Raw genomic sequence first — 17,181 nt, 5'->3', positions numbered from 1 at the left:
CTCCCCCCACAGTCCCCTTGCTCTTCTCGTGCCACTCACTCCCCCCACAACAGCTCCCTAGCCCTATTGGTGCCCCTCACTCCCTCTACGGTCCCCCTGGCCCTGCTTGTACCCGTCACTCCCCGCAAAACATCCCCCCCAGCCCTACTGGTGCCCCTCATTCCCTCCCACACAATATACAATTAAGACTGTATTTTGCAGCTATTATGCAATCACTTCCACATGTACGGCACAAATGCAGACAAATCAGGACAAAAACATATTTTTTAATTAAATTAAAATATATTATTATGGATGTTTGATTTTTAGTATATAATTTGGGGTTTTTTTTCCCCTAAGATGGCAAACCCTCTTCCCCAAAGGAATACTTCCAGGTGCAAGGGGTGGGACTTCTGGTTGGAAAGGTCAGAAGGTAGGGGCAGGACTTCCGGTCCCAAGATGGTCACAGAGGGGCATGACACCTGTCAAGGGGCAGGACTACCCATGTGGCGCTCAGCAGCTTGCCAAAACTTGGTAAGCAGTCCTCCACCCAAAATAATTGCCTCCCGCACGCGCACACACCACGTAGGCATGCAGCATCTATGTAAATAAGTATTTACAAGTAAAAAACCGTATTTGAGTATGGATTATCAGAGCTAAAAACTGAACATGCTGTCCAAACTATCATGCGCGGGGGAGGTGGCAGTTGTGTGCAGCTGGATGTGGAGTGGTGGATGGCGGTGGCAGCTGCCACATGCAAGACTCCTTGCTCCCCCACTCCTGGGAGGCAGTGGTGGTGCAGGGTGGTGGGTGACAATGCTCCACCCTCCTCCTCCCTTCCCCCTCGGTCATTCTTGATGGGAAATACAAATTTATATATATTTGTATATATGTAAAATTTATGGACGCCTATACACACGTAGGGAGGCTGCTCTGATGCTCTGCAATTACGGTGCATTGGAGCAGACTCAATTAACTGAGTCTGTTGGAACATGGTAATTACCTGCACTGAAAAAATGGCAACACAAGCCCTTTAACTAAAGCTCATTTGATGAGCTTTAGTTAAAGTGCCCCTGCCACCATTTTTCAGCAAAGGACTGCTGAAACACATGACACTGAGAGCTTTAATTAGAGCAGCTCAATCTAATTAAAACACCACTCACCCACATACACACACTCTCCTGGAGCACATGTATAAATGTCCTATATGCCTGTGTCAGAGGTTGTCAACTCTTTTTGGACTTGAAGCACCCCTCGCTGGACTCAATGCCCCCTTCCATAATTTTTGTGAATTAAGTGGCACTTAATTTCAAAAACCAGTTTATATATTACAGTGCTTCCCTCCCTTGCAGAGGGGTTGGGCATTGGGGTGGGGGTGGGGCATTAGCTAGGCAGGGACAAGCCTGAGCCTGCACTTATCTGCTTATCTCTTAACACTTTGCTTATCTCTCCACACCTCTTGGCACCCTTCAAGGTCTGGCAGCCTGCCAGGATGCCACAGCACCTTGGTTGAGAATCACTAAGATATGTACTCAGGGCCTCAGATGCAAACAGCTGAACAATGTATGTTTTGCATTTGTGCTTTGAAACTTACTTAAGATGTGCAAGCACTGGAGTAATGGTTCCATAGTTGTAGTTGATTCAGGGCATGCCTATTTTATTTATGTGGAGATCCTGAGACAGCTACCAAGAGCCAAATCTGACCTGCGTGATCTTGCACTGCATATGCCGCATATTGCAAAACATGGTGAGGTTCCCTGTGGAGCAATGCCACGTGTCATTCTTAAGAGTGCACCTGAGATTGAGCCACTGAGTGTGGCCTTGGACACACTTCAAAATCCAACCACAAAATATTTTTTCAGCAAGTAGGAGCAGCTTGTTTCTTAGGGGGGGTCTTGGGATTGCTGTGGAGACAGTTGAGACATGCCCTTGATTATTGTGGCCCTGTAAGAAACAAAAAGGTTAAAACAATGGTTCTCAACCTTTACAGACAGAAGGCACCCTTCATTAGACTCCAGACAACCCTCATCAGACCCAAAGCACCAGGGTTGCCAATCCAGGACAATTTTACTGATGATCTGCAAACTTTATACTGACAACCAACCTTTTTTCTCCATATATTTTACATAATGTAAATGTAACCCTTCTGCCAGGCTGTAGCTGAGGGTTGGGTTCAAATTTAGGGATCTAACACCAACCATAGTTTTAAAAAAAGTTTGGTGATCAGTAAAAATGTTGTAGTTTATCTTTAAAAAAAATAAATGTCTTGGCTTGGCCAACCCTGCTTGACTGCAGCTACAATTTTACACCATGCTGCCCCCACCCCAAGGGTTCCCTATTCACCCCCACACCCTGATGCACCTGACTGCACCTCCCAACATGCTTCCTGCCCAGCCTTACCCCCAACCCCTCTGTCCCAGCACAGACAAGCAAAGAATTACTGTCTGCCTACCTGGGACCCAGCAATGTGACAGGGAGGTGATGAGATGCTGCAGCAGCACATGGCTGGGGTGGGGGAGTTGTGTAAACTCCCATGAGCTACAAAGCAGGAGGCATGAGATTTTTTGGATCAGCTGCATGATTGGGATAGACTTTGAAAAGCTTTTCAGTGCAGCCAGCTCTTCAGGGGAATGCATTAATCATTCCACAAAAATCCTTTCCTCCACACAATTGTTGAGCTTTGTTATAAATTAGATTGAAAGTTCTTTGAGGCAGGGATCTTGCTTTCTGTATGTTTGCACAGTGAACATAGTAAGGCCCTCACTCCTGATAAGAGAGTTAAATATTAATAACAGTAAAGTACCTTTAGGAATCCATGGCTGGGGAAGGCCCAGAATCTTAGTGCTACTTTAACTTTGATGTTTCTTATCTGCGGGCTTATGTTTGCAATCTTAGCCTACTTTTTGTGCAACTCTGTGCCTACGGACATTCAGTTTCTTCTGGGAGAGTTGTTGCTCTCGTAGAAGAAACCATTGGTGAAAGAGTGTACAGATGTTCAGATGTTTTGTCCCCGAGTGGAAATGGCTGCTCCAAGGAAAAAAAAAAAACCTGGTAAAAACCAGTGGGTATATGACTCCAGCAGGAATCAGAATATGCTCCCTTCACAATCCCTACATTGTGCTGCAAGGAAACAGTCTGCATTAGCCAATTAGGGCTGCCGTATGCGCTGCTGCCACCTGTTGCCAGGCAGGCTAAGGGAGCCTGGAGAGCACACTGAGATGTGTGAACAGACAGCTGGATGGTGTCAGCAGTACAAGCTCTCCACTCCTCAGGATCTCAGCATTTGAATGTCTGTATACATGGCTCTGGGTAAATTTTTGTACTGGCAGAATACACCTGGGAGAACTCTCCTAGATTATTTGAATGTGTCGTATGCAGCCTGTGTCTACACACAAAACTAGTCTTGCCCTACAACTCAGAATATTATTCCTAGTCCTTTGTCCAGCGGACTATTAAACATTTCAAACAGTGTTGCATTTCTAGGCAAAGTATCACCATGTCTACATGGTTTGTTTATTGTGGCACCAGAATCCAGGAGAGACTTGTGGGATAAAATAAGCAATCAAATATGCAGGAAAATTTCCACTTCAAACTAGTTCCTCCATCCACCCCCCACATTTTTTCTTTTGAAGCCAGGGTGCTAGTTTTGTGGAAAAATGAGCTGTTAATTTCCCCTGTGGTATAATTGCTGTGTTCAAGCAGGCCATGTATTCTTTGTTTCTTATGTATTATTCCAAGGTAAACCCTATAATCTCTTACCCAGCAATACCACTTGGCTTGTGCAAGCCTTTTTTCCCTTCCTCTTTTCCCCTTCTCCTAAAACCATTCGGAGGTCAGTTCTGTGTTTGTCTGGCATGTTATGAGAACAGTGCAGCTTTTTGCAAATGTGTGGTTTTTGAGCAAGCTGTAGTTTGGGCATATTTTCTAGCAGTTTTCTTTCTTAACATTACTCACTCTGTGGCAGTTTTATTTAATTGTAGTTTGGAAAGTATTAATAAATTATTTACATTTTCAATTACTTTGTCCTCTTAATGTGATGAAGTCATCCTGGGATACTTATGCATAAATCATTTAATCAGTTTTGGGACTTTTTTTAATCCATTGAAGATACCACCAGTTCTTTGTGCATGATGATTTTGGTCCAAAGCATTAAGTGAACTTCCTCCTGAAGAAACCAGTTTCTCTGCCTGTAATACTGTTGCAGTCAATGGATTATATAAAACAAAATGAAACTAATAATCATAATTGCAATGCAGCATCAGGTTTAATCATTCATTCCACAATAAATACGTTAGCAAAGATTGGCAAACGGGGTGAGGGTTGAATCAATATCCCCAGTCTCCCCAAACTCACACAGGGAAAGCTTTGTAGTAACCACAAGCCAAAACAGGATTACCTGTTCTTGCCAGAAATCACTGTTTTGTTGTGTTTTGTTTTTTTTCTGGAGATGGAGGGAATGAACTAGCTTATCACTTAAACATCAGTAGAAAAAGAAAACGTTGCATTTTTTATAGGTTCGGGAACTGCAAACACGATTACAGAGTGTTCAAGCAACAGGGCCATCCAGCCCAGGACGCCTTACTTCTACAAACCGACCCGTTAACCCCAGTACAGGGGAGCTGAGCACAAGCAGCAGCAGCAATGACATTCCGATTGCCAAGGTGAGCTACTGTGTGCTGCAGTAATGCCTCTCGTTATCTGCAAGAAGCAGACTTCATTGTGCACAGCTGCTGTGCAGGCATGCGATTAACTGGGAGGTAGCATCTGGAGTCCCAGGGGAGTTTTCAAGGGTCCTAAGCAGGTCCATGAACTTGAGCTGCAGAAAGAGATAACACACTAATAATTTTAAGTCTCAGTCACAACACAGATGCCAACTTACGTTTATCAATTTCAGATTTTGAAATGTGGTCAGTGTGTGAGCAATGATGTATTTTGCGCAGCTGTGCAGAACATGGGATTCCTGTCTGTAACTTATATGGTATTGTGACTTCCAGATTGCTGAACGAGTGAAGTTGTCAAAGACAAGATCCGAATCTTCTTCATCTGACCGACCAGTCCTAGGATCAGAAATCAGCAGTATAGGCGTGAGTGTTGCAAATAAGTGCACAAGAAGTTCATCCTAGCTCTAGTAATAGTAGTGAGCACCTGTGGGTGACTTTTGTTCTATTAAAAAGGAGAACAAATATTTAATTAATTTAAATATGATTTAATTAAAAATATTTGAAATCTTATTTTCTGAAAAGTATTTAACAGGTGAAGAGGAATAATTAACACCCACTTCTCATACCCTACTGTCATTTTGAAGTCCATACAGTTGCCAAGGACCATGTTCTTCAAACCATTCCTCCTATGAGTTAATTCCCTTAACTTCAAGGGGATGATGATTGTGAATGAAGATTACCCACATGAGTGAGGGTGGTTCACTTGCACCCCAAGTTAGTCTGACATCTCTAAAAGAACAATAGACCAAAGTATAGCCATATACATACACCAGTGAATATCCAAAATGTCATTTGGCACTCTAGGTTTAAAAGTGGGTCATTAATGATAGAGATTAACCCTGCTCAGATATTTTGAAGGTATAGAACTTAAGAAGTCTTCTTAAATCTGTTGGTAAAAGGTTGCATATTCATCTCCAACAACATGGGCTTTTAAATTAACCATTACTACTACATATTGCCCATCATCCCTGCTGGTGTGGAAGTGGGCTTTATCATGTTTTGAGTGGTGCCCCATTCCTAGTTGACTCTTCTGACCTAATTGCCTCTGAGTAGACACATTTAGTGGTTCAGCATACTTAGGGACTGAATTTTATGCTCATCCATTGACAGAAGGTTTACTAATCACCCTGTGCAGGTGTCTAGCAGTGTGGCTGAACACTTGGCCCATTCTCTTCAAGACTGCTCCAACATCCAAGAAATCTTCCAGACACTCTATTCACATGGATCTGCTATCTCTGAAAGTAAAATCCGAGAGTTTGAAGTGGAAACTGAGAGGTTAAATAGGTAAGATGTGAGGTCAGAGGATATGAAGTATTTTGTCTACAGTTAGTTTTGTTAAATTAGTGTTTTTTCTTCATTGTCTGCCCCATAACTTAGAATTTTGCTGGGGCCAAGTTCAACTACAGTAGCTTCAAATAAGTGTGAAACTTGGATGATGATCAGGAGATTATAATGTGAATTAATAGTTCTTTCTACCAATACGATAATGTGGTTATCCATGCTAAGGCATATAGTAGATTTGAATCTTTGGGTGTGGACAGATGAAACAATTGTGTCCATTTAAAGGGGGTGGGGCAGGGAAAGGGAGCAGACCTACTGATCATCCTGCTGTTCCACTGCAACTATTTACTGTTTCCACTTAGTAAGGGAAAGCTAACCTATAGTAATATAACAGCTGTTTCATTTCAGGTATATTGCCCCAGTTTACCTTCTGCTTATTATGGAATTGATCAGGCTGTCATTACACCTTGGGACATAGAAGTGGACCAGTAAATATGGCTTATATCCTAAAGGATAAAAATGTTAGGGCTTGAGTGACCAGTTTGCCATTCTGAAAACAGTGTATTTTTCAAAGTAAATCGCATCAGTGGGCATCCTGATCTTAGCTGTAGTGAAAGATACGGTGCGTTCTTCTCCTGTCACTACTTGTGCAGGATAGTTCTTCCGTAATCAAGGATATTCATGTCTTATTTAGCATATTATATCATTATAATTCAGTAGTTATCACAGAGTTCTGTGGCGTCACACTTCCATGCTTTCTCATTTCCACTGCTTTTCCCAGGTCCAGTCCCGTTCAATCAATACAGCTTCCCTTTTGTTTGTATGTTTTGATATTCATTAATGTTATGCTTATTCTCCCCTTTTTCTTTGTGCCACAGAATTTTGCATTGATAGCACATAACATAGCAGTGGTTTTCAGAGAGAGCTGGAGGCTTCATCAGCTGGGATGCAGGGAAAAGTTAGGACTTTAAACCACAAGGAAAAATTTGAGCTTGACTGTTGACAAAGAGCTGATTTTGGAAGGAACACTTGTGACAGTGCTGGGTGCTGCTGTATTCCTCATTTCTTACCTTAATAAATCTTGATGGCAATTACTTGCCTGTGCCCCAGTATCTGTCACTATATTCAGTAGTGATGGCTCAGTCCAGTCAGTTGGTTTCTATGCTACAGTGGTCAGTAGTGACATAGCCAATGTTGTTGGCATTTAGAATTTTGTTGTTAGGTTTATGGGTTAATGTTCCTTTGAGATGGATGTCACAGTTGACCCCTTATATGAGCCTATTGTTTCAATCTGTTGTCCAGCCTCTGAGACTCGCTGTCTTGTTTGTATTCAGTTCAGATTTCAAAAGTTATCCTTGTAAACATGATGGTCTGAGCATAGGAGCATTGCACTGGAAAGGATGTCCCAGCAACCTGGTTTGCAGGCAACTGTTCATCCAAAATGGTCCACAAAACGATGACTGTACTCTCCCTCACGCACCACAGCCGCAAAGCGGTCTATAAAACTCCTTAACAGTGGACCACAAGTAAAGAGCAGGGGAGGCAAGGACGTTGTCAGTGCCTTGGCCACTGTAATGGCAGGGAATTTTTCAAGTTAAAATATACTTAGATGATCACAGGAAAAGGACCCTAAGTCCATGCTTTAGAAGAAGGCAAAAAAATCTAAATGGCATTGCCAGTCTAACTTAAGGCAAAATTTCCTTCCTGACCCCAAATCTAGCAGTAGCTTAATTCTGACAATACATTTATGCATCAAAGTTTACATCCTGGAATAAAATTATGCAGCAAATGCAATGACACTGGGCACTTAATGCAGTTATAGTATTCACTCCTTGTGCTGCAAGAAATTTGCATTTAAAGTCAAGATGCAAGTGTGTAAAAAAGGAGGAAAGAATGGAGGAGGGAGGGTAAGACTAACAGTAATAAGACTGTGCTGTTAAAAAAGCTTTCGGGTTGCAGTTAATTCAAAAGGGAATGCTTTATTGATTTCTCCCTCATCCCCCACAATCTAAGTATATTTCTGTGTTCGTGTTACAGTCCATAGATTTGATGGATTTTGCCACAGGAGTTAAGGAAAGAAAACTGTAGGCCAAATGAGCTTTGACATTTTAAACTAGGATCATTTTGGAGTTTCAAGGCAAATAGACTGCAGACTGTTAGAAAGTTAAAATGTATTTATTTGTTTATAGCCGTATCGAGCACTTAAAATCCCAGAATGATCTGTTGACAATCACTCTGGAGGAGTGCAAGAGCAATGCTGAGAGGATGAGCATGCTGGTTGGAAAATATGAATCGAACACCACAGCACTCCGCCTGGCATTGCAATACAGGTATGTCTCTACACAGACAGGGAAATTCAGCATGAACAAGGCAGGGCACAGGAACTGCTGAAGAACTTCAGATGATAGAAGTGGTTTTCCACAGTGACAAACCTGCCTCTGTTTCTTTCTGTCCAGAATGCTGGTCATTTAAACATCACTGCCTAACTGAAATTATCATCTATAATGCAGTTCAGGCACCAGAAATTAACTTAATAATCCTCACTAGCTTTTTTTTTTTTGTCAATACATAGTGAAAGTTGAAATTAGGGAGGAGGGGTTGTTTATTCCCCCCCCACATGCATATTAAATCAACATTATACATTTTACTGAAGAAGGGTGATACCAAATTAAAGATAAACGTGATAGTTGCAAGCAACTCATGAGGATAATGTGATAGATAGAGGAGAGCATATTCTTTTAGGTATTTCCCTTTGCTAACAGAAATGCACTAGTGTTAGAGATCTGTTAAGTGTTAAATCCCATCTCCTCATACAGAGAGCCATTATTATTGGTGCCTTTACTGAACTGGCCCTCTGAACAAGAAGAACTCCCTATTCTCATCCTAGTCATCAGAGGTTTAATGTCTGAAGAACGCATCTGGGGCAATCCTCCCTCACCCTTCCCCTCCCTGCGTCTGTCTTCAGCACGAGATGGTGTCCAGGAACATGGCATACAAGGTGTTCTGGGAATTTTAATTCTCTAGGGTGGCAGTAGGAGCCCACACTGCTGGGAGGAAGGGAGTTGCCCCATTTCTTGCCACCAGTGCCCATGTCGAGAAGGCAAAAAATGCTGATTTAGGCAGGAAGAAATGTAGTCAATTTTCCCCCAAGCAGCAGCAGCAGCAAACTCCATTGCTGCTCTACAAAACTGTGATTCCCAGAAGACTTTGCACTCCTTGACCCACGTTGCCTGTGCCACCTATTTCCTGTAGCCCTCTATGATGGCAGTGTAGGATGGCAGAATGGGGTGCCGCCACCTTATCCTTCTGGCACCCCTCTCCATAGGGAGTGCCCAGGGCATGCTCTCTGCTGGCCCACCTCGTATTACGCTTCTGCTAGCCATTATCTCTTTAGATGAAAGTTAAGGAATATTTGATGGTCACTGAAAAATCTTGCACTGTGGTTAATTGTGGTATACCTGGTCTTTGGATAAATTAGAGACATTGATTTATCCTTCAGTAAATCTGTCAACTTTTGTAAGTTCAGTGGGCCAAGCAGAAAATTGAGTCACCAACAACTTCCACAGACCATGATTTCAGCTGACATCATAAGGTTGCCAGCAATTTGGGGCCAAATTCTGAATTGGTTTTAAAACACTTGTGAAAATCGTGTCACTTGGGCATTCACAGAAGTTTTCAGTAGTTTTCTCATTGGCTTTGGAGGAGGGGTGCAGGAGCAAAGCATTTTCCTAAGATTTTGGGATTTGGGGTTTTTGTTTTGGCGGGGTTTTTGGTACAGTAAGAATTCTTGAAAATCAGTTTCACAAAGAAATATCCACAAGTCATGTTACTGTCCTGTGCCATCCACACTTCTGAAGAGAGCCAGACTTTCCTCACATCTGCTTATTCTGTTTCTCCTGTTTTCTCTTGTTAAACCAGACTGTTAAATGAGCAAGGATCAACTATAGAACACCATCACAGGGATGCTTCTTGAGCATTTTTGATAGAAACTGTATATGTCATGTAGTTTAATGTTCCTACTATCATACAAGTAAAGGGAAATAACATAGTTCATCAGCTACCACTTGTGCACTGCTGATTGATGATATTGATTTTTTCCTGTCTAAATTGCACATATTATGGTTTGTGTTTTGTTTTTTTTCAGTGAGCAGTGCATAGAAGCATATGAGCTGCTACTTGCTTTGGCTGAAAGTGAACAGAGTCTTATTCTTGGACAGTTCCGAGCTGCAGGTGTTGCGTCTGTCGGTAAGAACTCAATGAGTCAACTTATTTAAATTTAATTCATTCTGTACTTCAGTGAATATTCATCAGCTTTGAAAGCTTGTTTGTAGCAGTCAATCATCTCATAACTGTTTGCAATCCACAAGTCAAAGAAGTTTGTTTTTTTCATGTTTTCAAGTGGATAAGTAAAATGTTTGACAAAAAAAGAACTACAAGTGTAAAATAAATCATATATAGGATTACAGAAAATGCATCTTCTGGACTGGCAAAGTTACTTTATTGGACAGCAATCTATACAGAGTACAGTGATTTTAAACTGAAACATCCAAGCATGCATTTCACATCCTGGTAAGGGTCACAACATTTGTGCTTGCAATTATTGCAGGTGCATATGTAGCCACGAAAATTATGGGCACATATTAGTGCAGTCTTTACGTCCAAGCCTTCTTTTTTTTTGTAATTTCTTAACATTTTCATTCTAATGGTTTGCTGCATTGTTTGAAGTTTCAGCCTTGAGCAACTTGCTCCGGTGTGGTCTCAGGGCTGGGACTGACAATCAGCTGATCGTTGTTCCCAGCACCTAGACTGCACAAGTCTGGAACCAAGCTGGGGCTTGGGCCAACAATCAGCTGATTGCTCCAGTCTTGCAATAGCACAGGAGTCTTGAAGCAGCCCCAGTGTAACCCTAGGGCCAATTGTCAGTCCCAGCCCCAAAACCACTCAGGTTTGGGCAGGCTGCAGGCACTCAGCTTTCAACTTGCCAGTGCAGAGGGAAACCAAGATTCTGGGATCCCCCTGCACTGGGAAGAAGTAATGGCACCATTGGGATCCTATCTCTGGTTGCATGGCAGAAGGCATAGTAGTTTGGATCAGATCAGATTACACTAAATGAACATAAACCAGGAGCTTCAGTGGCACACACTGACTCTCATTAACACTGGTATAGAAACCTGCTTTTGAAGATGATGCTCTCTTAACCACAAAGCAAGGCACTTTAGGGGCATTTTTTCAGCCAGGTACATGGGGAATTCCGTACACACTTGTTCCTTTTGTTGTCAGAAGATGTGTGTTTGCCCAGTCAAAATGTTTGTTTTAAAGAGGCTCATTCCTCTTCCTATTGCGGGAAGGTGGTAGTAGTAATCTTGGGCTGGAAAGTGGAGAGATCTTAAGAAAGAGAAAAATAGTTTTCCATGCTGTGCTGAGATGTAAAAACTGCCCGTTTTAGACTATAATTTATAGCACCACTGAAATGTAAACTGAAAGCTTTTAAGACCAGATGACCAGCTGCCTTCAGAGCCATGAGACAGATGAGTTCAACCTCTTGTTTCAACAGCTTAGATGCAATGATCCACAGTAACTGTGCTGTTTCTAAACAGTTTATTTTGTCTCTCTCCTAGAGATTTACACAAGTGTTTGTGTAGGTTTGTTCCTCCTTGTAATGTATGCCATGCAGGAAAGGTCATAGCAGATGCTTTCTTGTCCCATTTTTACTCTGGATTTCAGCCCTTCCTTTCTGCAGCACAGTATTGAACTTGTACTGCAGATATTTTATGAAGGAACATTTAGGAATAAGGGTGCATTAAGCCTTAGATTTTACTATTTACATGAATAGCCAAGAAAGTAAATCTGGAAAAGGAGGTTCCTTGGATATTAGTTTTCTGCCCTGATCCAACTTGAAAGGGTTTAACCTACATTTATATAGGTGTCGGTCATCAGTTTCTTTTAATGTTAGCATTGCGAGTCACAGCCCTGTAGTGAATACTGTGCCAGGATTTTCATCATAAATCGTGTTTGTTCAGTGGCTTATGCCTGACTATAAAATTTAATTTGCTCTGAAATTTGGTCTGAAAAAACTTTGCCTTGCAACAGGTTTTGTTATATATCAGTTTAAAGTAAAAAATCAGTTTAGTTATATTGAAAATTATACAAGAAATGTCTACCAAGAGCCAACTCATTTTATCAAGGAAAAATCTTTTCAAAATTCAAACACATCCCAAATTATGAATCTGTTCTTACTTGTTAATCCTTCATTTATCACTATAAAAAGTACTTAATAATTAAACAGCAAGGATTTGTTAGTTAAAATAACTAATTTGGTATCCAGACCAAATATCTTTACTTAGTACTTAGATAAACTTTAATTGGCCTTAAGGAGAAACTTGTCTTAGCACTAACCAAATGAATTCTGGGATAAGAACATCTGGATTTAAACCACAAATAAAAAATGCATACTAAGTTCCTGAAATCATGTTTACTCAGATATGGATTTTCTTTGCTGGTATCTGAGCAAATAACTTTTACAGTCTAGTATCAATCCCCAGAAAAAAACCAAAAAGGAGTTGAAAGGGTTAGGTTAACAGTATAGTGTTGCTGTAGTTATTGTCATTGTTGTTTAATGTATATATACCATATTTACTTGCATATCACGTGCAACTTTTCCCCAAAAATTAGCCTTCCAAAATTTGGGTGCATGTTTTAAGCAAGGAAGCTGAATGCAAGCATGATGAATGATTGCTGGGGGCTGGTGCCCTCTGGCCACATGGTGGGAGACAGTCTGCTGCTCAGCCAAAAGGTAGAGGTTTAACCCCATCAGAGCTGTTGCCAAATCAGTTGGCACTAGCTTTTGGTGAGCAGAAGAGTGAGGGGTGAGTGACACTTTTAAGTAGACTCTACCCCAGCAGCCAGAATTCAGCCATGATTCTGGAAAAATCTTTCTTTCACCATTCTCCCTTCTCAGAACGAAGTGTGTATATTATTTGAGGGTGAGTAGCACGTGGGAAAATACAGGCATCATGTTGAAGTTTGGATAGGCATATATACAACCCAGGTTATTTAGTGGGAAACCTTTATGTTGTTCCTCCTGTACCTTACGTGATCAATCGATTAGATAAAGAAAGTTGTGCTAATCACCACTTTGAATGTCCTGGTATCTGCACTTCTCCGTTATTTAATCTTTAGCACTTTTAGCACCAAGAGATCCTACCTGAGATTGGAGTCCGATTGTGAAGGCACTGTACGAATGCATAACATGAAAAAGGTCCCTTCTCTTGGAGGACTTGCAACCTAAATAGATGTAGAGAGAGGGAGGAAATAAAGGCAGAGACACATCAAGTGGCTTGTCTGAAGTCACACAGTAGGCCAGTGGCCAGGTTAGGGATGGAACTTGGGTCTCCTGTCTCCCAATCCTGTGCCCATCTCTGCCTGTTGCACTGTCACTAACCCCCATTGAGGCTTCACATCAGTACCTGTATATGTAATGGTCACTGCTTCTGTCAAGGAGAGGAGCCTGACTGGTTAATCCTAAAAAAATAATCTTGCTTTCAAATTTTCATGCAGTTTTTAAGGGCAACTGGTCTGAAGAGCTAACATCAAAATAAGAGTATTTGATTTATTTAGCAAGCGTAGAATATGGATATAGAATCCTTGGCTCAGACGAGGATTATATGACAATCTTGCATAGAGCAAACTGCCCCCTGTTTGCTCTGTCTGGCAGCATTGTGCTACACTGACTTGTAGCATGGAATTAAGAATGCCTGTCAGAGCAATGCTCTGTCTTCGCTGCAGCAGTCGGCCTGACTAGTACCCTGGAGTTAGTCCGTGCAAGATAGCCCTGCTCCAGCGAAAAAGTGCACAAGTGACCATACAGCAAAACAACGCTGGCGCTACACAGGGTGATTGGATTGGCAGCAGATGACTTGTGTGCTGCTAGTCTGAGCATCAGCAGCACTGTATCTTTAGCTAGCTACCACTTCACCCTCCCCAAAGGCCTAGTAGCCCAAACTTAAAGCAGTGCTTACCTCAACATTGACTGTTCTGTATGGAAATAAGAGGTGGATTGGGGGGGAAAGTAAATTTACAACTTATGCTGACACAGCAGTGAAGATAGCTCTCTGTATATCACATTGTTAATTCATTACTAATGCCTCAGTTTGAAGTGAAAATACCTCCTAGAATCCTAAGTCTTGCATTAATTTTTCTGAGCTTCTTTAAAGGTCTGACACTAATTATTTGCTTGCAAACTAGGGGACCAAACAGGTGATGAAAACATTACCCAAATGCTCAAGAGAGCGCACGACTGCAGGAAGACAGCTGAGAATGCAGCAAAAGCCCTGCTGATGAAATTAGATGGGAGCTGTGGGGGAGCCTATGCAATCACAGGCTGTAGCGTACAGCCATGGGAGAGCCTGTCATCCAACAGCCACACCAGGTACCAGTGAATCATTCAACCTCCCCCCCCCCAATCCCCACCGATCCTCAAACCTTTGGCTTCAGACCTAAGTAGATTATGTTGTATTTCATTTATTTAACTATCTATCCTCACTCCAGTCTCTTGGGTTCTTTTGGTTTTGGTCTTTTGAATCATCACGCTTCAGTGACCTAATTCTTCTCAGACTTGGAACAAACTCCATCCAAGAAAGGTTTTGTACAGATTTGTTGCAAGTGGGTGATTCTGATCTTTGATCTCTCTCATAAAGGACAAAACCATAACGTTTTATTTTACTTCAGTAATTCTGTTTTCTTTCTTTCTTGCTCTCCTCTCCTCCCCATTTCATTGAATTGTGAAGCATGTATTTCTTATTCACCTCTGTTGTATGAGGGCAGCACAGTTTTCTAAAGAACTGGAAACCATAAATGCACACCCACAAAGGTTGTCATAAGGTTTTGGAGTATGCAAGAATTGTTGCTTTTTAAATGTCACAAATAAAACGTTATAATTTCCGAGAGAAACAAGTTAAGAAACAGAAAATTATACTTCAGCAGTTATAACAATTTTCCATTCCTTTCCCTTAGTGCAATTGAAACTGTAGTCAAATATCAACTGGCTCAATACACTTTATTGAGATTAGAGTGAATTTTTCCAGAAGAAAAGATCAGGATATTGGAATATTTCTTAGAGCCATAAAGTAATGAAATGTAAACAAGTTATTATTGTAAAAATGTTCCAGTTCAAATAGGTCTGGAAGCCAGATCTGCTTAAGCACTTGCCTATATACAGTGCATTTTTACTGTGTGTATAGGTAGTGACTGAAGTTGAATGTTATGCAGAAGGGAATTATCCAGCAGATTTAAAAAGTGGCTGAATTCAGGATAGGATAGGATCTCTGGCAGAAGAAATTTCTTTTTTAGTGGAGATCATAGTGTCAAGCTACAGGACAACTCTTTTTCGCTTCAGTTGACATTTTCTGGCCTCTGTATTTTGTAACATGCTTTTTAAAATATCATCTGGTTCTAACTGTTCAGAAGCTTTACTTATGCCCTGCTGAAACTCTTGTATCTCATGGTTGTATCTTTCATGGTCTCATATGACCCTTTTGTTGAATCTCATAAAACTCTAGTTGTGTCTCATATGCCCCTCTTTTAGACTTGTAAATGCTTTGCAGGACAGATCTGTTTCATGATAATGGCCTGATACAGTTCTATGGTGAACCCATCACAACACAACCTTATGTTGTTGAGCTGACCCACAGCAAGTTTTGTGGCTGCTGATCTTAATTAGAAGAGGCAGAATAGTTTCCTTGTGATCTAGATGGTTGGCAGAGCTCTTGCAATCACGTTGGCAGCCATTTTGGAGCAATGTGAGCGAACATTTTTCTTGACTTTTTTTCTTGACTGTTTTTATTGTGCTTATTCAGTCTCCTTTAAGCAAGTTCCTTATTTTTCTCACTTTCTGAAATTGAGTGAAATCTTGGCTCTGCATTTTTTCCTTATTCTTACTTTCATTTACTACATTTTGCTTGACTCATCTAAAATCAAAGCAGCAAAAGATGAAGGAAATGCAGCTCAAATTCTATTCCAAACATGAGAAAAGTTTTAACGTTTCACACTGAAAGGTGATTTTGCTTTCAAACTATGCTTCAGTGCCTGCCAGTCTGTGCAGAGGAGGATGTGGTTTAGTTTACATATTCATTTGCAGTGGAAGTAAAGTGTTGTTATATCTGTAATGCTTCAGGAAATATATAAGAGACAAAGGGTTTTTCTGATATCTTTTATTGGACAAATTGTACAGTTTGGGGCTCAGATTGGGAAGGGCAGTTTGTACATGAAAGCTTGTTTAATCTCTCACTCATCGATGCAGTTGTTCCAATAAAAGGCATCACAAAAAAGCCGTTGCTTCTCGTATATTAATCTAAGAATCTCTAGCAAATCAGTAGCTTTAGATGCCAAAAATATTGACCGGCTGAGAAATGTAATTATACAAGAATGTTTCAGTCTACTTGACCCCATCTAGGGACCCCATCTCTCATACTGAGAGTGGACATACAACGGATGTATACATGCACTTCTGTATGTCTGTTTGCCTGTATATGTTGTTAGAAGTGGCAACACATAGGCTGAACGTCCTTGATTATTTTCATAGACATTAGGGCTGGAAGGGACCTCGGAAGATCATCGAGTCCAGCCCCCTGCCCAAAGGGTAGGAAGTCAGCTGGGGTCATAGGATCCCAGCAAGATAAGCATCCAATTTGCTCTTGAAGGTGTTCAATGTAGGTGCTTGAACAACCTCCGATGGCAGGCTGGTCCAGACCTTGGGGGCTCAGACAGTAAAGAAATTCTTCCTTATGTCCAGCCTGAAACGATCTTGTAGTAGCTTATGACCATTCAACCTCATCATCCCTTGGGGCGCTCTGGTGAACAAACGTTCCCCCAGATCCTGGTGAACACCCCTGATAAACTTATAGGTGGCCATCAGGTCACTCCTGAGCCTGCGCTTTTCCAGGCTGAAGAGCCCCATGGCTCTCAGCCTGTCGTCGTAAGGTCTGTTTTCCTGACCTCTGATCATGCGCGTGGCTCTTCTCTGGACTCTCTCAAGCTTCTCCACATCCTTTTTGAATTGTGGAGCCCAAAACTGGATGCAGTACTCCAGCTGCGGCCTCACCAAGGCCGAGTACAAGGGGAGAATGACGTCCTGGGATTTGCTTGAGAAGCATCTATGGCTGCAAGCCAGTGTTTTGGTTGCTTTAGTAGCCGCAGCATCACA

At 41.5% G+C, this 17,181-nt stretch overlaps 1 protein-coding gene across 2 annotated transcripts in view; it reads left to right on the top strand.

The window, feature by feature from the left end:
• The window catches only part of MCC (mutated in colorectal cancers), a 377,421-nt gene that overhangs the window by 314,692 nt on the left and 45,548 nt on the right, over positions 1-17,181 (top strand). For both annotated transcript variants that reach the window (XM_019517272.1, XM_019517273.1), the window contains 6 exons: positions 4,494-4,640; positions 4,974-5,063; positions 5,836-5,984; positions 8,171-8,311; positions 10,126-10,226; positions 14,226-14,409. In XM_019517272.1, coding sequence (XP_019372817.1) covers positions 4,494-4,640; positions 4,974-5,063; positions 5,836-5,984; positions 8,171-8,311; positions 10,126-10,226; positions 14,226-14,409 — 812 coding nt within the window. The remainder of the gene's footprint in view (positions 1-4,493; positions 4,641-4,973; positions 5,064-5,835; positions 5,985-8,170; positions 8,312-10,125; positions 10,227-14,225; positions 14,410-17,181) is intronic.

This window comes from Gavialis gangeticus, unplaced genomic scaffold (assembly GCF_001723915.1).
Source record: "Gavialis gangeticus isolate Ggan-Ray unplaced genomic scaffold, GavGan_comp1, whole genome shotgun sequence".
Lineage (NCBI taxonomy): Eukaryota > Metazoa > Chordata > Crocodylia > Gavialidae > Gavialis > Gavialis gangeticus.
This window is presented reverse-complemented; position numbering and strand designations above follow the sequence as displayed.